Source organism: Athalia rosae, chromosome 7 (genome assembly GCF_917208135.1).
Source record: "Athalia rosae chromosome 7, iyAthRosa1.1, whole genome shotgun sequence".
In the NCBI taxonomy this organism is placed as follows: domain Eukaryota; kingdom Metazoa; phylum Arthropoda; class Insecta; order Hymenoptera; family Athaliidae; genus Athalia; species Athalia rosae.
In genome coordinates, this window is record NC_064032.1 from 11,617,274 (window position 1) to 11,640,029 (window position 22,756).

Genomic DNA, 22,756 nt, shown 5'->3' on the forward strand with positions numbered 1-22,756 from the left:
TATTAAAAAAAAAAAAGCAAAAACATTAAATAAAAAATACGACCAATAGACGAACAGCTTGTAATCGGTAGATGCGAATGAATGAAAAAAGGTGCGAACTGCAATTACATTCACTCGTCGACTAATAAATCGAAATGATTTCGTGCTTTTTTTTTTTTGTTCACTTTGCAAATTGACGCGAGTTTGCACGCCGCCCATATACGTTACGATCGCGCTTCGTCGCCGCACCCTCGGCAAGGGTAATTGCTTTGGATCGAACGTTAAATTTGGTATATTTTTTCAGCTATGTGTACATCCGAGTGGGTTCATCAACACCATAGGGGGTTGAGTATTCGTTTTGTAATCGTTCTCGCGAAAATTCTCGAAGGATCGAATTTGCCGATAAAAAATTACCTGTGCAATCTTTCGCAGTTGCGTAAGTAAGACGTGGACCGAGCAACTGGCCAAACTCTGTGAGCGAAAAGAAAAAATAAAAAAACGAAAAGAAATCAAAAAGAGAAAAAATGGTCTACTATAATTTACAGTGATTCAAAAAATTGTTTCGAATTATCGACGATCCTCGTAAATTTCATTCAATGAGTCTCATTCGTATGTACAACACGTATGGACATATACCTGCTGAGCAATTCAAGAGATCAAGTTTATTTGATCAGAAAATAAAAAGGAAGGAAAAATTTCTCGAAAAAATAATCATTTTCAGAATAATAAACTATTTCTGCTCGAGTATATTTATATTCCAACGTATTGTACCTGAACTTTCAGCTCTCACCTCTCTTTTCGGTGAAAATTTTTTTCAGGAAATTTACCGTAAAATCATCCGCGCCGGTTCAAATCTCCGCTGTTGGCAAAAATCCCTATTGCATTCGTTAGGAAAAAGGCTTCTAGAAAAAAGTAGATCTTGCATTTTGGAAAGAAAGAAAGAAAGAAAGAAAAAAAAAAATCACCTCATCGTAAGAGCGAGATGATTAAATTTGAAATGACTTGTACGTGCTGTTTAAATTTGACGTGAATACGTGTACGTTCGTACCAATGTAGATGTACGGTATACATAGGTGTGTCGTAGTGTTGAAACGTATTTTTACGCTGTCAAATTACAGCTGGTCTTCTGCAGCATTTAGAACACCTACATTATTTCGTCTATGTTTTACCTCGGTGTTGGCTTCCAGCTTGTCAAAACACGATCTTTAAATAGACGATAGCGCTCCCCAAATAGCAGCCACACGTACGGAAATAACGTGAGATATCACGCTATAGGGAGAAATTCAAAGTGTAGCTTTCGATACCCCGGGGGATTTGATTAGACAACGTTACGATCAACTGCTACTATACCGTCACATCCCATCGAATTACCGTACGGCGACCATTGTTCAGATTCCAAATTTCTTATCTCTCGTCATCACCGCGCGTATTATCGTCATCCCCGGATCGATCACGGGCAACGGGATCATTTACTGAAAAATTGAAAATCCTCAGATCATCGCAATGGGGTGGTTTTTGTTTTTGCGAGGATCGTTTTCCATGAGTAAAAATTTTCCATACCGACCATCTTCCTCGATTCTTTGCCACGTGAAGTACGGAAGGCGAACTCGCATCGATTGTGATTCCTCTAGCTTGCGGTGAACGGTTATAAAAAATTTTTTTTTTACTTTTTAATCCCTTCGTCGATAAACTTACTTTTTTACTACAGGTAAACAGATAATTTTCCTCAGAGTTCGTTGACATCGTAGACATCCCATGTGTATCGTGGGCGAAGGATCGATGCGAAAACTTCTGAAAGTTACAACCTGTGATAAGAAGAAGAACAACAATAATAACGATAACAGTAATAACGTTACGTCGGAAATGTTGTTGTCACTTCGTGGATGGGTAGCAGCAGCAGACGACGCCGAGTATTAAAGTCTCGATAAGGGCAGAGTGAATTATTGCAGCGGTCGGCTGTACCTATAATGTAGTCGCGTGAAGGAAATTCGGTTCGCGGGAGCTAGGGTTGCGAATGGGCGATATTTGTGAAATTTTAATTTTCTCCAGCCACAGTACACGGTGCAGGGGAGAGGAAACGCGCCTCGTTTTCACGTGTCGCTTCGTCGTTTTCATCGGCGGTACGCGAAATAAACGATAAATATTACGTCGAGCCCACCGAAGCCTGTAACCTCGGTTAAAAGGGACGAGAAATAATTGCAACGGCGCGGAGCCTTACCGAGAGAAGGGAGTAAGAATTACGAAACGATGTGCGGGTGACCCAGATGTACATCATCGCGGCAGTATATATACATATACGATTAATGTTCGCATAATGTTCGTCTTTTTTATCAATAAACTAAACGACGTCATTCGCCAAACAGAGTTGCAGGCGATCAATTATCAACCCCTCCGTACTGTATATATACAATACGCGTAACAAGATACACCGCGTTAACGAAAACCACACGTTGCAACAGCTAGTCGGAAAACATACCGAAGCTTACTTCCTGGAAACGAGATTGAAATTCCATGCGGAACGCGCGGTCGCTGGGCTCATCTCTTTTGCTATCCGTCGTCTGGATGTGAACGATTTATTTCGTTTGCGACGAGCAACGGTTTTACTCCACTCGACGTTTTTTAAGTGTGACCAGAGCAAAGAAGAGAATCAACAAAATTGACGAATAGTTAGCGAGTCTTGGTGGTTGTCGCTTGGTTCCGATACCTGGGATCATCGGTACGTTTGCAATAAAGTAGAAGATTCGCGAACGGGCGTGGGTATAAAATGTCTGGAGAAGATTTCACTTCTTCTAAATATTTACTCGACAATATGGAGCGCGGAGAGTCGCAATAGGTGTATATACGCAATGTACGTGTGTATTGTACATACCATGGTTGTATACGTGTAATAACTATTCGCGTAAATTACGCCGTCAAATTATCCCCGCTCACCGACTTCCATGCATAAAAAAATTACACCGCCACTCGACAAATAAACAAAAAAAGAAAAAACTTTTCCATCGCCGTCCACGCGCCGCAGGTATTTTGAAAACGTAGGTTTGAACGACCGGTTGGGGAATAAAAATAGGGGCGGGCTAGCTTTGCCCTCCTCCTCTTCCCCCCCCGCAGCCGCCGCTACTTGTGATTTATGTATATAACGTGTTCATTGTTTGTTTTTTTGTTTTTCATCGTAATATTTGCGAGATTTTTGAAATTCGAGCTTTTCGTAAAAAGCGGTAGGAAAAAAAAGCTTTTGTCTGTATTGTACTAGGTGATCGTTGTAATACTACGGATATATTTTTTTTCCTTTTATTCATTTTAACATACGCTGCAGCTAGCTCTATCGAGCGATGGGGGTTGTTGAGATTACAGCAGAGAAAACTGCACCCGGGGTTCGGGGTTTTCGACGAGAAAGGGTTGTGACGAACTCTCGGTGTTCGGCGTGCCTAAGTGCACCAAACGGATATGTGCAGTATATATACGTATCGTGTGCGAACATATGTACATTGAGAGTGTCAAGTCGGTAGGGTGTCGGGCGAAAAGCTGCAGCGGTCGAATATAGAAGCGTGGACGGAGCGAGAAAGCTCCGGAGGTCGGGAAAAGCGGCAGGGAGTAACGGGGGATGAGCCCGCAAAAATTCCCAGCCGCAAGTTTAGAGCTTTTTGCTACTCCCGTCGCATGTTTAACACGTATAAGTAGAGTTATGTACGTAGGTATAACACCGCGCTGAAATCTATTCGTAGAAATATGCTCTCACTAAATTTAACTCCAAGATATTCTCACTACCGAGAATCCCTTTTGTCCTTCGCTCTGTCATCTCATATTCCTCGAACGCTAGAACCCCCTGTCACTACCGGAATATCATCAATTTTTCCCGAACCCTCGCAAGAATTTTACTCATCGGGTTCTCAAACTCTCTGGGTCACCGCTGTTCTTCGGGCGCAAAGAATGATCGGTACGTTGAAAAAAATCGGCTTCTCTCGCGCCAAAAAAATCCAAGTTTCGGACGACAGATTTTCGAAAATTATCCTACGTTATATTTTTCACAGAAAAGTGCATCGATCACCTCCGATTTCGGGATCGTAGGACATTTTTTTCCAAAAAGTTAACCGGTATACGCTTCAGCCGCATACTTCCTGAAATCGATGTATTCGTCAATCAATTGTTGGTTCAAAATTTTCGGTAAATCCGCTAACATTTTACCCTGTGTAACCGCGTACCTGTGCGACTGACAACAGATTTATGAGGTTCGTAGCACAGCCGGAACTGAAGCGAGGGAGGTTACCCCTTTTTCTGTCGTTCCCAGGTCTCGATTCCGTCGGTGGAGATCGGGTAGGGGGTGGTTATTTCGTGGTTGGTTCTGCGAGGGAAGGGGTTGGGGGTACGGAGGGGCGGAGGGGCGGAGGGAAGACTTCGGTGCGGATCCCGGGTATCCAGGCTTGGTCGTCATGGCAACGAGACCTCCCCAGGCATCCCCTGGACTTCCCCCGTTTCGTAGCCCCCCAACAACCCTCGGCGAGAAAGCTCAAGCTCAAGTGGTTCCAGGCTCCCGCCCGAAGGGTTTGCTCACCGACTCTCTAATTATTGCTTCTGCAGAGTTAAATTTGGACGGTAGAGGATATATGAGAAGGAAGAAAGAATTTTGGTTACACCTCCGCGCGTCCCATACGTTCGTTTCTCTCCCGTTTTACTTTGACCTTTTTTTTTTTTCTTATGGCTTCTCAACGTTTTTTTAACCACCTTGACTTCATTTGATTTTTATTTTCATTCCCCTTTTTCCTCCTGTAGCCCTGAAGGTCTTCCACGTGTTCGAATATACAAGTATTTAAAAACACTTCTTTAGAAAAATTTAAATTCTTCTTAATCATTTTCTTTTAATTAAGAATGAAAATTTGCTTTTTGATTCTCTGTTTGTTTACAGGTGATAATTTTCAAAGTGCGCCATCAAATTATCGACGGTTGGAAAAACAGAATTACTTGAAAAATTAACTACTCGCGTTTGGTTAATTCTTATTTTAGAATCAGTAATTATAGGGAATAGAATTAATGAGTACCCTCTGTTTTTTATTTTTCTCATTAAAATCTGATCTATGATTTAAAAAATTGGAATGTTATTTTATCCATACTTTTTCAACCATAGCTTTCTAGTTTTTATACAAATAGATGAATTTATCAACATGTTTCCAGCACATGAAATAATGTAAATCAGAAATAATTGAAATTCTACGATTTGACTTCCACTAATTTTCAACATCAAAGGGATCGATAGAATAATAACTTCTGGAATAAAAACCATTAAAACAATAATAACAATAATATTTCAGCATCACGAATGATAATATATTACAAGTGTATATATTCTGTATATAATTTTATGTATGTACATCACTTTGGTAAATATATATAACTTAATTATCTAAACATGTATATATAATATATAATTATATTTATGATACCTACGTTTTTTACTCTTTTTTTATACTTTGTCAACTTTTTTTTTCATCTACACGAAAAGTGAATAGTTGGACAATATAATAATACATAACTACAAGAATATACAAGACGATTATACAAATAATCGTCGTTTTTTTTCTTTTTCTTCTATTTATCTGTACATATATAATTTAATTAACGCAGGCTTTTTTTTTCTACTTTCTATACCCTATTACCTATTGTCACTATACAGCGTACGGCGTTCTTTTTTATTCATGACATTGACGAACTAATTAAATGTAGAAACGATCACCGTATCATTACCTAATTCCCGGCATGACCTATGAATTTTCTTCCATAATAGTTATGCAAAGAAAAATCATAGACAATCGCTAAATATCGAGATATTTGAATATGTGATACGTAGAAAATGAAATGGAAAAATAGCAATTTTGCGTTCAAATTCATAATCAATTTTCATTTTATACGTATGAAAATTTATTATCAATTTAATTTAATTTTTTGTTTTTTTTTTTGTTTTTATACGTCAAATATTTTGTGTGATTTTTAATCAGTGCGCCTGCAGTCTAGTTGTTTAATTATCGTGAATTATCGTTATTCCAGTATTTATTTAATATTCTGCTCTTTTCATAGATTTGGAATTGATACGCGCGGTTATCGACATTCCAATTGAACATTTCATTTTTACGCAATTTTCCACTACACTCGGTAGGAGTTTCATTTTATTAATCTATATTTGTTCTTATTTTTTTTTCTCGATGCGACCTGCTGCTGAACGGAATTGAAGGGGAAATATTACTCTTACGTCTACATTTTTATCGTAATAAATTCTACCTTTTCTATCATCATCGATGTTACATCGACAATATACATATATATATATATATTTATCATAAAACTTATCGTACGTATAAATTTTTTGGAAATGTTATTTATTGTCTCTACATCAGCCTAATTATTTATCCAAACCAGGCTGTGTCATTTAATATTATACATACCGATTAATTCCGGCAATAAATGGAAAAAGGAAAAAAAAAATAGATCAATTGAAGAGAAAATAGCGTGAATTGTTGAGAAAAAATCAAAAATTATAGAAAATATATATAATTACATTCTATATCACATTATTGCAATTAAAACGTAGATGTAATTTTTTGTTACTTTTCTCTCGTGATTTCATAATTTTCTTTTTTTCTACACCTTGAGAGAAATTTCGCATAATTTGGCTAACGAGTCTTCGTCTGATCTCCATTCTCGTCACACGATCACGGGCAATCCGTTCGAAACGGTTTTATTTTCAATTTATTGTTTTTTTTTTGTTTAGAAAATTTATTCTAAAAAATTAATTCAGACGTCGATTTTTCACGGGGATTCCATCCGCTGCTCGTTGAACGTCAGATTTCTAGTTCCTACCTCGGTAATGATAATTTTTTGTTTTATCTAGAACCTTTTTTTTTTCTTTTTCTTTCTTCTTTTCATCATAATTGACAGCAGAATGTGCAAAACTAAATAACTAATATAATGTTTCCCTCGAAGTCTTTGTACTCTTATCGCCAGTGTCAGCTGTTGTAGTTTCACACTCTTATCCGTCAGGATTGATTGTTATTTTTGGAGGTGAAATTTTTTTCGATTTTTTAGCACGTTCGAGACTGGCCGCTATCAGACTCTTGTAACATCGGTGAGGTATATCGGCGACGGGTAATTTCAGAGCGATCTTCAAGTTCGGCTCACTCAACGACCTCGATGACCTAGCCAGCTCTCACATGGGCTCGTTACCGTAGCCACCGATCAGTCCGGACTCACCGATGTTAGAATCGCACTGCATCACCCACTCCCATATCCTTTTCGTTACGACCTTTTGATCGATCGTTGTTTCCAGTCCGTAAGTGTTCAATAATTTTTGCAATTTATTCTTATTCTCATCGACGTTATTCTTCTCGTCGACTAGCGTGTCCAAGTACAAAAGACTGTCGCCCCGTCTCGCCAGACTCTCGCTAACGTCTACCGACGTTGACGTAGCGCTCTGGCTCAATTTATTGACACACCACGAGTCCTTCAGGTATTTATTAATCTCGTTAACGGTGGCCCGTTTCTCCGGCTTGTGTTCGAATATCCTGCGAAAATATCTGAGCAGTCGCGGCGTGAATCGTCTGAACGTAGACGGGATTTTCGTCGTTCTCCTCTTCAGCCACCTCTGGAATGCCGAGTAGTCCGGATCCTGTATCAAATCGGCGCACTGCCACGGCGGATTACCGGTCAAACAAACGAACAACACTATGCCGAATTGCCAGCAATCCGCGCTCCGTTTGCAGGTGTACCTCTCGTTTTTTATGACCTCGTAAACTTCCGGTGGTAAGAACGGGACCCACGTGCACCTTATCTTGTTGACGAGTGTCCCTTCTTTCTTTGTGCAGCCGAAGTCGCACAGTTTTATCTTCGACATGTCCTGATTGAACACCAGAACATTCTCCAACTTGACGTCGCGATGCGCCAGTTGTTTCGAGTGAAGGAAATCGAGGGCCGACGCCAATTGACCGCTAATTTTTTTACAAACGTCCTCCGAGAGTCCGCCGGCCTTCACGTTGCCGGAAAGATCGCCGAACGGCGCGTACTCCTGGGCGAAAACGTAACAGTTCTCGGCCCTGAACGCCACCGCGTACGAACTCAGTATATTCGGATGCGGGCTCAAATGATAAGAGTAATGAAACTCTTTGTAAAAATCCTTCTCGGACGTCAATTCCTGATGCACCGCCTTCAGTACCACCCTAGTCTGCGTGCGTTTGTGCGTCACTAATAAAACCTTGGCAAAACTACCCTCTCCCAATGTCTTCTCGACGTTGTATTCCTTCGTTAGATCCAGTTCGTCCAGATCAACTTCTTGGACCCGATGAATAGCCGATTCTTTTTTCTCGTGTAGCTTCATCTGAAACAATTTCCAAAAGAAAAACCAAAACTTTATATACTTTGCATTATATATTCGATTACACGTGACGCGGGTGACGCAAACGATGTCAAAGTTCGCTGTCCGAACCTCGTCAAGACTGATCGATCGAAAAAACGGAGGAAATAAAGGAATCGCGATCGCGGTGTCGCGGAAAGTAATCGAAGCGGTATTTCTGGGGTTGAACGGCGTTATTTAAGAATGAGGGAAATTCGTTTCCCCTATCGGAGACGGATCGATCGTGTGCGATGTAGATTCGTTCGTCGCGTCTAACGTGGCTCGGTTGATATCGGTCGATTTATTTTTAGACGCTGAATTATTCAGGGTGATGCAATACAACATCCCCTTTCCACATGCCAACATTCTTCCAGGGCGTAGATCGATCTGTATAATAAGATGCGTAATTGAACTTTCATTATTTAGTGTCTGAAAAACAGGGCGACGTCGGGTACGTGAAAAATCAGCCACGGAGAAAGAGAAAAAGAAAAAAGAAAACTAACAGAATACGGTCCTCGAGGACGCGTCGGCCTTGACAAACCGAAATCGATTTATCATGTGGCTTCGAGTCAGCGTTTCGTCATCTCGATAAACAAGATTATCAATCTTTTTAAGGTAGAATTACATACCCGCGCGCGGTATGAGGATGGTGGAAATTTGTAAAATTAAAGGGAGGTGTGAGTTACCGGCTGGATAGACGGAGGCAAAGTGGAACGTCTAAATCAAAACGTGTATAATGTATCGCTCCATTGTGAAACGTGTAAACGAAGTAGATAGATTTTCTGGGTCATTAGAAAGAAAATAAACCGAATCTCCTAGATTTTTTTTTTTTCCTCATGCGTTTGGCACACTTATCCGATCTGTTTAATTTTTTATTAATCTGACTATTTATCGTTTTTTTTTTTTCGTTGTTGTAAAATCCGAACGAAAACGTCGGATCGTCTATAGGATTATTTGCGTTTGCTTGTTTGAAGGGAATTGTATTTTTCTTTCTCTCAATATCCGGCGCGCCAGTGTTCAGATTGAAAGCACTTTTTCAAATAAGTTCTACACCACGCAGGTCTGAAGGGAATCATCTCCGTAAGTCACGTATCCCCGAACCTTTGTCCATTCGATTACCATGACAATCGCCTCGAAGGTATCCTTAACATTCACGGAATCGCAATGGACTCGATTTTGGATTCACGAAATCCTTCTCTTTTTTTCTTATCCTTATTACGAATCGTGGAAATTAATTATAACACCTACGACGAGATCTTCGTGCTCACATACACGGAACCACGCTTCAAATCTGAAGCCTGTTTTCAATCCGAGCTCATTTTTTCTTTTTTTCTTTCAGCGATGATCCTCCTCCAAATTTGTCGTGAAAAATATTCACACGCCATACAAAATGTCCGCGAAGATTTTTTATAGGTACTATATACTCGTATTCTGAGGATATAAAAAGTCTTTGCCTCGAGGGATAAAAAAAAAGGGACAGTCTCTGCTCGGTTGTCGATAGTGTTTTCGTCATTTTTTTTTTTTTTTTATTGCCAAGGATTCAAAAAATGACAAACTTCCATTGCGTCTTCTTATCTCGCCGGGATAGTCATTTGACGCAAGAGTTGATTTCGACGGTATAGGTATCGTGTAACTTTTTTTTCTACTGGGTTTTCTTTTTTTTCTTTTTCTTATTTTTTTTTAAAAAAGATCAAGTGCGATTTAAAGTCACGAGCGCAGAAGATCGCCCTTCTTTCTTGTTACAGACGGTGGCGGATCGATGGAAACGGTTACCCTGGCGTCACTTGTCGTACTCACCCCTTCAGATAATACGATGTTCTCCTATATCTATATACGAACAATTCTTCGTAACTGGATCTTCGCCAACCAACCGCATACGTATAATCCATCTCCCTGTACTTTTTTTTTGTATTTTTACGTACGAATACATCCTTTTTTTTTTCCCTTCTCGCCTTACTTTTTGACCTCCGCAACGATAGCGGTGCGATATCAAAAATCCACTCGCTCTATTTTCCGAATTTTTACCTCAACCTTCATTCGAACCTCTCCCTTCGTTTATTTCCATTCACGGATTCATTTTCATACTCTTCACCTCGTAGGTATCCGAGCTGAAAAAAATACGCTCTACACTCCTCTCTGACTTTTTCTATCCACACGGATTTCAGGGTTCAAACGGCAGACCTTTAAGTTTTTGCATCGTGACCAGAGGGAAGAGGGGGTACGACGTGATCGATAAAAAAGAGCTGGCTGGAAAAAACCCGGCGAAAACTTTTTGCATCTACCTATAGAATATTCGTACGTAGCATCCACTAGCTTCCTGCAACCGGGCTCCTCGCGGGTACGTACATACGTTACCCGCATAACCGCGTACGTTTGGAAAAAATAAAACGATATCGAAACATCGAAGCACAACAGGTGATCAGGGATGATCTTTCCTCGCGATTTCATTGTCAAGAATTTTTCTCCCTTTCATTTTCGGTGTTGCAAATTTTCGAGTATACTCTATTATTCGTATTGAAATCAGGTGGCGCTGGTCAGAATGTAGGCGTTAGAAGGTGGTCGACGAACATTATTTTTCCTCTCTCTCTTTTTGATCTCCGTTGCATTCAATGACCTCACGTAATGTCAACGGCTGGACATCCCCTTCACGTATGTGCCGAGCTTCACCCGCAGCCAGCGGCAGCGGCGGTAGCGGAATAGTAGGAGCTTTTGTACGAGGTCGATCGATTTTCACATGCGATTTCTACCTTATTCTATTTATAAACTGGGAAATATACACCCACGTTACTTTATATACAATAATAGGTGTATTTTCTATCTGTATGTAGGTAATATTGTACGTACATAAAGGGAAAATAAAGAGAGAATTTGTTCCCTCTACTATTCTCGTTCGATACTATAGGCGACATCCTGCACCCCCGCTCGCGTGTGATCATTTCTATGAAATCGTATCCGCCCCCGCTATTCCCACCCCAATTCCACCCATCGCCCCGTCTGCACGTATATAACATCCCGAGTTACAAGTGCTGGTGTTCGAGGAAAAGCAGCGATGAAAAAAGGAAAGGGGAAAACGAACGGAGGAAAAAATTACATCACGCAGTAACCGATACAACGCATATACAACTGCCGACGAATTAAATTTATTTTTTTTTCATTCATCTCTTTCACTCCGAATCGGAATCCCTTGCAATTTTCGTTCCCCTTATTTCGGTTGTCGGTTCATCGAGCTCAATTTCCTCTTTTTTTTTTTCATTTCTCCGTGGGGAAAATTTTTCCGTACAAAATACACGATTGAAGTTTAGAAACATCAAGATCATCTCAATTGATAGGATCTACGGATGCCGCGGGACGTGGGAGATGGAATGAAAAATGGAAAATTGTCTACTGTGTCAATTTATCACAGAGATTCTGCGGACTATAAGCAATTGAGAAGAAGTCGATGAAAGTCTCAATGAGAAATTGAAAGAAAGGAGAACCGGAGCAAAGAAAAAATAAGCGGAGGTGAAAACGATTTGAGATTTGGATCGGGCGTCGGATACCAGGCGCAGGTTTAGGATAGCAAAGGGTAAAAAAAAAAATAATAATTGTCGACCACCGACGTATACGATATTCAGATTGTGAACTGAACGTGATAAATAGATCGGATAAGAATTATGGCCCGAGGGTATCGCGAATGGAATTTTTGCGAAGAAAAATATGTGAATATGTATAATTGTTTATTCCGTTGTTGAAAATTGAGAAATAATTTATCAATCTCACCTCGTACAAGCTTCTCGGAATCGACGTTACTCGTATGGTGTATTCCAATTTATAAGTTGCGATGGACACAAACAGTTTGTGAACGAAGCGATTGATTTACATCATATATCTGTTGTCATACCGCACTTTTGAATTAATCGAGGTTTCACACAGTTTCCACTAATTTACGAAAGATATCGTAATTATTGTTGCTGTAAATTTTTCGTCTTTTTTCCAACGTTGTTCTCGATTTTTCAATCATGTGAATAGATCGAAACTACCACTTTATACACATACGGGTACGATGAAAATGTTTGTTTGTTTTTTTTTTCTTTTGTAACTATTTTTCAATATAACAATTATTATATTATTGTATAGATTTATTGCTCATCGTTGAAAATATTGATTGCATGTTTTTTTTTCAATCATAGTTTAAGTGATTCGTTTTATTTCTGAATTTTCAAAATACCAACTTCATCATCGTCACTCGGTATCATCTCATTGAAATTATCACCGTGTAGCTATACGTATACCTCATGCAAAGCCAGAGCTTTCGTTGACATTTTCAATGGTGCGCGTTATTAGCGTCTGCAGCGTCGGGACGCTTGACGTCGCTTATATAGGGGAGCCTCCAATCGTAGAACGCGCAGACGTACGTAGGTACATTACGCGATATCGTATACCCCCTGCAGTCTCGCAGATCCGACGAAAACGTTGAAAACACGGGTTTCCTCGACATTTTTCAAATCACAGTAGAAAATTGATAAACCGGTCGAAACTTTTTGACTTCTTTTTTTTTTTTCCTTCAAATTTTTTTCAGTTACGTGCAGTTCACCGCGTACCCGTATCACGTATGGTAACACGTATTTATAAATCTTCTCTATTTTAAACAAGCGCGTTTAATTTATGGATCGATGAATTTTTTTACCATTTATTTTTCGGTTTATTAGGTACAAGCGTTGAAATTTCTAGTTTGAAGTACAGTTATAATCATTACCCGCGAAATTTATCACGCCAAATGGAAAAAAAAAATTTGGATAAAATTGCAGCGCGACAAATATTTCTCGACCTATTCTCGGACGGGCCGCACTTGGCTTAGTTTCGAAGATTCCAAAAATTGAAAACACATTTTGAATCCAATAAATTTCTCGGCAAGCTACGCGATGACCAGAAAAATGATGAGGTCTCGTTCTCAATTTTCGGGTTCATCGTAATACACCCACCGTATATTTTTGTCACGTCATTTTTTCCCACGTAATTTTCAACGGGCCAACGATCGCACCCAGATTTGAGGTAAAAACGACGAGTTAAGAAGGAAAAGAAATGAAATAATCAACCGAAATAAAACAAATCGAAGGAAAAATACTTATGCGAATGAAATGATTTTTTTTTTTTTTTACTCATAAAAAATATACGTTTGCCTCAACTTAACAACGATCGTTGAGTGCACAATTATTTTTTGATCTAATCTAAATTAACGAAGATATTCGAACAATCGAGAAAACAAGAGAAATAAATAACAAATAATTTGCAACATAAAATTGCACGATTCAGCACTCGCATTAATTTTTCCATAAAAATTCAATTCTAGAAACATCAAATAAATAAAAATAAGAAGACCGTTCCTGGGACATCTGGAGGTATGAATAGAATAAATAAGGCGAAGAAATATAAGATTCAGATTATCATGGTTAATTTTTCATCGAGCGACGTCTAATCAACGGACGACGGAGACGAGCTACCGCTGGACGTTGCGTCGCTTGTGGTTTCCAAATTTGATGAATCGCAAGTGGAACATATTTCATTGGTTTTCAGACAGCAGTCCGAACAACTGCATATCGAAGTGTCGGTCGTGGTACAACACTCGGAACAGGTACACGAAGATGAACAAGCGCAATCCGACGAGAAAAATGAAGAGTTGGACGAGGGAGAAGAAGAGGAATCGCAGAAACTGTCCTCCGCTGCAAAGAGAGAAAACGTAACTGCACAAGCGAAATGGAAAAAATTGTAATTCGGTTGTAATTAATCGACGCGCCTTGAGTGATTTAATTTCTACGAATGATAATAAAAAGGAAAAATAAAAACGTACGTTTCAGTCCCATTTCAATGGCAGCTTTCATGAATTTTGCGCTAAATTTCGCCACCGCTTTGGTAAATCTTTCAGCCTCTCGAAGTTTGCGTTTTTTCTCTTCCTCCGTAATAGCACGAGATTGTTTTCCACACGTATTGTAATTTACCGAATTTCGATTTTTCGTTGTCGATTCTCCCTCCGGCTCGATATCGGTTTTCAGAGCTTCGTTAAATTTTACGACTTCGGTTACTGACGCTACAGATTTCTCACCTGATTCTTTACCGACTTTGTTCTCGCTCTCCTCCCTTCCGGCAGTCGCTAATTTTCCCTTCGACTCCGCGCGATTTTCCGTTTCACTATACTTCGTACCCGATGATTTTCCGCCAACCTTTTTCGAGGGTTTATCGTTCAGAGACATTTTTCCGAACACCGTCGCTACGTTTTCTACAAAATTATTTCCGTCTTCCCGCGACTTGTGAATTCCGATTGATTGCGACGTAGACACCGTAGCTGTAGCTTCGTCGTTCAAATTTCGCTTCCTCGTATCGCCCTTCTTTTTGACCAATTTTTTTTTACCCTTTCGTTTCTCGTTCTCTTCCTGTTTCAGCTGCTTTTCGCTCAGATTACTCGCCTTCGCCGCATCTTCGTCCTTTTCCGACGTCGACGACGACGGTTTTACAGCGGGTTTTGATTTTGAAAGTAATTTTCCGGCCAGTGACGTCATTTTTTCTACATCACTCACAACAACCCCTCCTACCTCCGACGATATCTGCAATGTTGCAAAAGTTGAAAATATATCGTTCGCTGATGTTGGATAATTTTCATGCACATTGCGAGTACACGTTACTTGAATTCGACGTTATTTACACAAGTAAATCTGTACAAAGTCTAATAATCTGAAATCCGTTGGCATGCGAGTTTACGTATACCCATATACGAATTTAATGTTTATCTTCTCTCACGGTATGACCTATTGAACTATATTCATATACATTATGTATAACGTACTCAAAGTTGAAAATAAAACGAATATCTGCATTAAAGTATACGGTGGAAGCCGCAGCGACGAACAGTATGGAGTTAACGAACGAAAAAGAAAGAAAAAAAAAAAAAAGCAGAAAACGGCAAAAAATCAAAAACGAAAAACGACCAAATTAACGGATGAGACAATACACAATTTTACTGCAGAGTTTAAAAGCAGACGGCAGAGTTATTATTTTATCATTTGAACGAACAGCCGTGAATGAATACTTGCATACCTTGTTAATGAGTGAGCTTTTGTCTCAGTGAGTATATCTTCTATTTTTTCTCTGCTGGAACGTGGTGTGATCCGAGTAAGACTCGAGGTTTATTGTAATCAACTTTTTCTTCAATTTGTTTCACATAAGCAAACCAGTTTGTTCAATCGGGGAGATCATCGATGAACCAGATTAATTTTCATTTCATATTAATCGGAGCGAATCAATCGCACAGGTATGAAACTATACGCGGTTTATTAACTCGGCAAACGGACACTGATACCTAGATTCCAATTACTGCGAAACAGTTTCGCGAATATTCCGCGATAACGTAGGCAGGTATCCGAAGTGGGAATAAATCCGATTTGCCGAATATCAAAACAGTCGGCAATCACAACACATGGGATTGCGATGATCGATAACTGTCATCAATTGTTATCACACGTATGATTCCCGAGCATCTTAGAACCTAGAATTTCTCGATATTTATTCTCTCGGGATTCCACGAGAAACAAAAAAAAAGAGGATAATCGCGGTAGGTGAAGCGTTTCTCTTTCATTTGCTTCTATTCGATCAGCGGACGAAATTGCGCAGTGCGAATCGAATTATTAGCACGACAAATTTCGCGTGCGATTTTTCCTTTCGGGAACGCGAGACACCGGACAGGCGAATTTTCCATAATTACGGAGAATGTACCGGTAGTCCGATGCTCCGGGAAATTTATTCGACAAACGAAGAACGAAGAGTTGACGAATGGTCAGCATCGGAACGTGTATCGTCATACCTATGTGTATATATACATTTCGTATCACGCTTGGCAAAGATCCCGCGCACGGGGGGCGACCGAGAATCTCATAAGTTGACGACGATGACGATGACGATCGTGACTATGCGTCTCTGGTTAACGCCGCCACGGGGATCCGGGGAATTGTATTATCTACTACGAATTTTAACTTAATAATACGCCGTGCCACGTAACATCTGCAGTCGTCTGGTGTGGCGGACAATTTTTCATCACAGAATTATCAGGAAAACCGCTTGGATCGTTGATGCGATTTTTTTTGTCACCCTCTTTTTCCCAGAGAAGTTTTTCGACACGTTGGAAATTTCGTTGCAAAAATTATTTGCCACCGTTACAGAATTTTGGAAATTCACCGATGAATTATTTTGGGATATCTACTCAACGGTACTTAAAATTCGGATTATTTTATTTTCTTTTTTTCTCTCAAATTGCTCGTCACCTATATAGGCGAGTATACTTATCCGTATGTTTATCATACGGTCACCTTCTTTTTTTTACAATTTATTTTTAAGCGTGATTTACGGAAATTGGTAATAGTTTTCCTATATATAACGTATTACGTTGCATCGAGTCAGTGATTCCGAAAAAGAAATTTTCCGATTCGATATAAAGGATAGGAAAAAAAAAAAAAGAGTAATCGAAAATACACATTTCACGATGAACAATTATCGATCACTCACGGAAACCGTTATCCAAATAAATCAATTACTTTATTTTCCGATATCCCAGATCGTCCTCACTTCGAATTACGTTGATTTCTCGTTCGAATGAAAACAGGTTTCCCATAAAACTATCGTAAAAAATTTGCAAATACGGCACGCGCGTATTTCTTTTTTTATTACTCGTTGATAAAAATAATACTGAACGAAAAATTAACGATCGTTTTCTAGGCGCCAGTATTTAACGTTTTTCGCGATTCGGATTGCTTCAGGTTTCCCTCATTTTCACGTACAAAGAAACTTTGCCAAGAGGAAAAAAATATTTCTACGAACCGGAAAATTCTTATTTTAAAATCATTTATTCGTCTCGTGATCGTTGAAACACTTTGCAACAATTGCGTTAATCCAGCAGCACGGTGAGATTAATATTTTCACGGTGATCGTTGCATGAAACCTCATCCCGACGTGAGTTGCAAAAAAATTTTCACGTCCTAGCGAAAATTCGTTTTAAAAATACTCCCGCTCTCGCAAAATTCAATTAATTAAGTGAAAATTAGCGAACGATTACGTCCGAGCGACGTCCCGCGCTTTTCGTCGGGCCCGATAATCACCAATTAGTTTTCACGGCATAGTTTCAAGCCGGTGTATCGCACGGAGTGAATAACTGTGTACACTATTTAGATCGTAAAAGTCACGGGCGGTCGGTAAACGGATCTGCATATAATATGCACATACCGTACTATTTAGCGCATGGGTATACAACGTAAACTTCGCAGCGTGATTTCCAATGCTTGAATAATTACACGTTACCGAGTGAAATTATAATTCCTTCATCAAAGGAACTTCGCACGTCCTTGACAAAAAACGCTTATACGCGGTAAACGGTAATCAATTTATTTATCACATGGAACTTGATTCCGGGTAGAGGTGTATATATTTAAGGTAATATATATATTTTGAAAACCGTTCACGTCGTTATTAACACCTATATAGGTGAACGATCGAGGAAACTTTGGGACGAGAATCTGAAAAAAATTCCTCCGACACTCAGCCCTCCAAAATATTGCGTTGGGGAATTTGTTTTTTTTGAATTTTTTTTTTTCCGATTCCAGAGCCGATCGAACGATCACGATGACGGAGTGTTTAATTTCGGTTGTAAATCAGTTCTGATAATTATTTTCTCAGAAAATAAATATAGAGAGAAAAAGATCCGGAAAAAAAATTTACCCCCGGGGTAGGTAACCGGAGCTGGCTTAACGAAAATACAATGGTAATGGGTGGTGTCGTAACGGGGGTTTCGGGTAACTTATATATAAAAGTGAGAAACTTGAGCGAGCGATGATAGTTTTCGAGGACTCGAGCCGGAGTAGAGATGATCAAGGTTCGTATGAACGAATGAATCAAAACAATTGGATTAAATAAACGGATAATAAGATAGAAATTTTTCCTTTTTATCGCAGATAATATTTCTCCTCGTGACCGCGAACGCGGTTCTCAGTGCTCCCGGAGTCCCGTTTCTCCAATACGGCCTTCCGGCGTTGCCGAGTAATTCGGAGGAGAAGAATGTTCCCTCGTTCGATAACCGAGTTCAAGAAGAAATCCCGGAGTTTTCGAGTGCGGGAAACGTCGTGGAAGAAGTCGAACTGCATCCGGTGGAAAATTCGCCCAATCCAGGGTCTCCGTTGCGACCGGCGAACGGCTTCGGCACACCCTATCACCCCGGTCCGTTTTCGGGATACGATCAACCGGCTTACGACCTCGAATTACCGCAACACGAGTTCAATCACGATTTTCGGTTACCCGAAGATTATTTCTACGTAGGTTACGCTCCGGATTTTGAAATCGGATCGGAACAAGACTCGCCTGGAACGGACTTGAACGAACAACCGTTGTTCGAAACGAACGAAGGTTCCGAAATAAAGGAAACCGAAATCGCACCGATCACCGATTTTTCTTCGCCGCAAGATACTCGTAATCCGGAGGAAAGTTTCAACGGCGGTCAGGAAATTCAAGACAGTTTCGTCGACGAGTCGAAAAATCCCATTTCACCGAATTTCGAAACGCCGGACAAGCTCGTTCTCACGCCTGGAAAAAAAATCAAAATTCAAGATGCTTCCGGCCAATATTCCCACGGGTGAGTTATCATCGTGATTAATTGGCAACTTTTTTTTCTCGGGAGTGAAAAAAAAGGATCGCCGTTTGTACCGTTGAGATCTTTGATTTTTTCTTTTTTTTTGACTACGTCATTCACGAGTATTATTTCATCAATGACCGACGATGTTGAAGCCCTCGGAGGAATTTCGAGTCTTGTGTAATTAACCCGGTGATGAAACTCGGCGAACTTTGTATAATACGAATGCCTATAGAGAAATCTAATTGTAATTTTGTGTCACGTAAGCTCGTTAACTTAACGACAAATGGCTTGTAGCCGACGAGAGTTTTGACAATAACAAAGTTACACCGTAAACGTTATGACGTTGGTATAAGGTTGTACGTAGGTATGAATCTTTCGTTGTTTTTCGTTTTATTACCCAAGAGTTTCTCAATCAATTTCGAAAACGATCAACCCTAAATTAGTCGTCTCCCATCAGAGTTCACCGATCGTTTTTGACCTCCCCCCCCCCCCCCCCCCCGTATCGTAAACAACTGATAAAAGATGATAATTATCTGCCTCGCGTTAATCGATAGAGTCCTGAAGTGCGGGCGCGAAAAATTCATCAGAAAAATGATCCGATAAAAGCTCGAGAGAAAAACAAAACTTCTCTTCCATACGAAGGTATCGATTTGCATTTGCAAGATAAACTGTTTTACCGATTTCTTTCGAACCCAAGAGCTTTTCCACAGTTTGCCGCTATCTGTTTTACGGGCGATCGGTAATGCGATGAGCTTTTTTTTTGTAGAAAGCTCGACCAACCTAGCCTAACCGACGGAGTATTTCGCCCCAAATCATGCGAATGTCCCGATGTTTCAGATTCGCGAATCCAGACGGTACTGAGGTCCAGGAATCCGGTCATCTCATATCCACCGATGATGGTTGGGAATACGTAATTGCTAAGGAAGGTAGCTACAGCTACGTAAGCCCCGAAGGTTACCCGATCCACGTTAGATACATCGCCGACCACAGAGGTTTCAGAGTTCTGGGAGTGGAAGGTTTTGGTCGTCGGTAAAATTCGATGAAAACCTACCGATATTTTAACGCATAATATCGTTACGTACCTACTGTAGTTTCAGACGGGACCCAACGAGACAAATATTCCTCAAAATTAAATAAAGAATAAAAAAAAACCCGAAATTAATGCTGCGCAAGAATGTTCACTGATACATCAGTAACGAATTTTCGGGGTCCCTGATGAATATTTATTTATTTTAATTCTTTTTGTCTCGTAATATTTAAATAAAACATAATCGATACCGACGAAATTCATCTGCATTGTGTCACGTACTAATTCCACAATCATGTGTAATATTGATTCGTTCCGTAAATTTTGTTGCTCGCATCACGGTAAAACAATAATAATAATAATTATTATAATAACATTAATTAATAATTATATATATATATATAATTCCGACAGCGTGATGGTTAATTTATTCAATATATTACCGACCGAAATTGAACTCGTTTTTTTTTTTTTTCACTTCTTTTCCTATATGCGTCATATAATTCGAATAAAACTAACGATAATCAGATCATTACATACCTACGCGTATATTGCGTCCTTTTTTTTGTCTATCAACTTTATCAATACAGAAGTTGCGTAAAATGTGTCGAGAATGAACATTTTTATTTTTTCAAAATGTATGAAAAATAAGAATAAAAATTTCTCAGAGTAATGTACGCGTGTGTGATGTAACGACGATTCGTAATCTTTATTGTCCATAAAGTATATATGTATGAGTCAGGTATAATATACTTGCGATAATATATCTGTACATACATACATGTATATATATATATATGCATACCACATAATATACGTGGTATGAATATTAATTTGCTTTTGTAATTAGGCCGTTTGACGACGCATTCGGACCTGTAATAGGGTAACTATAAATTTATACGTTAGTATAGGTGTAATACGCCCCGTTCAGGGCGTGATTACTTAAGAGACGCACGTTAGGTATACACCTATAATTAGATATGAATGTATATAAATATGTATTTAAATACCTATATACCCAGTGGCGATATGATATCATTTAACGGAGTATTATTACAGCCACTTGATAAACATTCCGCGTCAAATAACCACCTGAGATCGTAAATGTCCTTAACGTTGTCACACGCATATACTATATACACATATACATATGTATGGCTGTACATTTATTTACTCGAATACCGCACAGGTACGCACATTTAGGTTAACATGGAGCACTGAGGAAGATCCCCCTTCCCCTTTTCTAAATTTTGATGATGAATTTTTTATAAAACTGCAAAATGGATTATCTACACGGATTAGCGACACAGCAAATCGGTTTAAAAAATTCCCATTCGTGCAGCAGCGGTTATAATTAAAATTCCGTAGAAAATGTTGCTGAAACTTTCACGTATTCGAATAGATTTTCAAGGATCAGATTTTACCAACTAATAAAATAACATTATTCGTTTACATGCATCGCGGTTCTCTCCCTCGTACACGAGTACATGGAGAGACGAGGTCACGACTACATACATTTAAGTACGTATATGGGGTACGTATAAGGTTCCGTATTACGTGATGAACGGTGTTTATACATCATAATTAGGCCCGCTAGGGAGTCATGTATGCAGGGTGTAGTACATACGTATACATTCGCCGTATACGTGTAATTCGAAATTACCTGCAAACTTGCCATCCCATCTATTGTACCTGCAGTACACCTTCACGTCTCTATTATACGTATACACACGAAGCAACGAAACAACAACATATGCAGCTAACTGATAATAATTGCGTGGTACGTCGCTAATTGCTGAGGTCCTGTTCGAGGGTCATTACGATATATACATTTACACTTACGAATGTAGGGGAAATATTAATTGAATCATCCGCCGCATATATTTTTTCACATTTTCCTCATCCGTGAAATGTGAACGTCGTTGCAATTCCACATACGTACGACTTGGTGACCGGTAATTTTGTTTTTCCGTCGTTTCATCACTTTCTCATCCGTAATAACGCCGACGAATTAGAAAGACGATGAAAAATATCCGAGGATTTGGAATCGCCTCGTGTAACGAGTACAAAAAAAAAAAAAAAAACAAAAAAAACGGAGAGACAAACGGCTGGTCAGGACACGTCTGATGTTACGTATAACGGAGATTGATCCTGATCCGCGAACCGCGCGGTAACTACATTAATAAAAATTACGTTAGATTGATAAAAATTTTACCAACGAAATCAAAAGACGAAGCCGGGCGTCATTCGGGGACGAAAGTTTCTGTCCTCTTTCTTCCGATCGCTTCGTTTGTTCGGACCGTGAGATCGTTCGTTTCTCTCGCTACGTGGAATTTCGAGATTGCGAAACATCTGACGGATAGTTATCCATTTCTGACGGCCTTGTGCATCCCTCTTCAGCTACACGCATGTTCGTCTACATGTGTAAAAGTACATGCAACACATAAAATGTGAAGTATATAACGTAAGAGTACATAAGAATATACGTATCTGTACATAGAAATTTGTATAGTCGTATCAGAGAAGGAGAGAGAGAAAGGGACGCCGGGATACGTGCCTTGGTATAAGGGAGACTCCAGAATCTAAGGCCTGCTTGACCCCTACCGTATGTTGTATGGATACATATATATATATATATATATATACATGTATTTCTGAGTACATATGTATGGATATCTACGTACGTATAGTCAACTGAACTACTGCATAGTTTAGTACTCGTGATAAACAGAGGCAG

At 39.5% G+C, this 22,756-nt stretch overlaps 3 protein-coding genes across 3 annotated transcripts; 1 reads left to right on the forward strand and 2 right to left on the reverse strand.

The window, feature by feature from the left end:
• Positions 1–6,731: 6,731 nt before the first annotated feature.
• On the reverse strand, positions 6,732–12,668 carry LOC105686940 (serine/threonine-protein kinase meng-po). The gene is made up of 2 exons (XM_012402231.3): positions 12,110–12,668; positions 6,732–8,335 (listed from the first exon to the last, which is right to left on the reverse strand). Exon 2 carries the CDS (start codon positions 8,333–8,335, stop codon positions 7,172–7,174), a length of 1,164 nt encoding a protein of 387 aa, XP_012257654.2. The 5' UTR covers positions 12,110–12,668; the 3' UTR covers positions 6,732–7,171.
• LOC105686938 lies at positions 12,512–15,901 on the reverse strand. The gene is made up of 3 exons (XM_012402225.3): positions 15,419–15,901; positions 14,178–14,928; positions 12,512–14,049 (listed from the first exon to the last, which is right to left on the reverse strand). Exons 2-3 carry the CDS (start codon positions 14,881–14,883, stop codon positions 13,802–13,804), a joined length of 954 nt encoding a protein of 317 aa, XP_012257648.2. The 5' UTR covers positions 14,884–14,928; positions 15,419–15,901; the 3' UTR covers positions 12,512–13,801.
• Positions 15,902–16,014: 113 nt separating this feature from the next.
• On the forward strand, positions 16,015–20,454 carry LOC125501692. Its single transcript, XM_048658086.1, has 3 exons — positions 16,015–18,239; positions 18,319–18,992; positions 19,830–20,454. The coding sequence occupies exons 1-3, from the start codon at positions 18,231–18,233 to the stop codon at positions 20,023–20,025; spliced, it is 879 nt and encodes a 292-aa protein (XP_048514043.1). The 5' UTR covers positions 16,015–18,230; the 3' UTR covers positions 20,026–20,454.
• Positions 20,455–22,756: the final 2,302 nt, after the last annotated feature.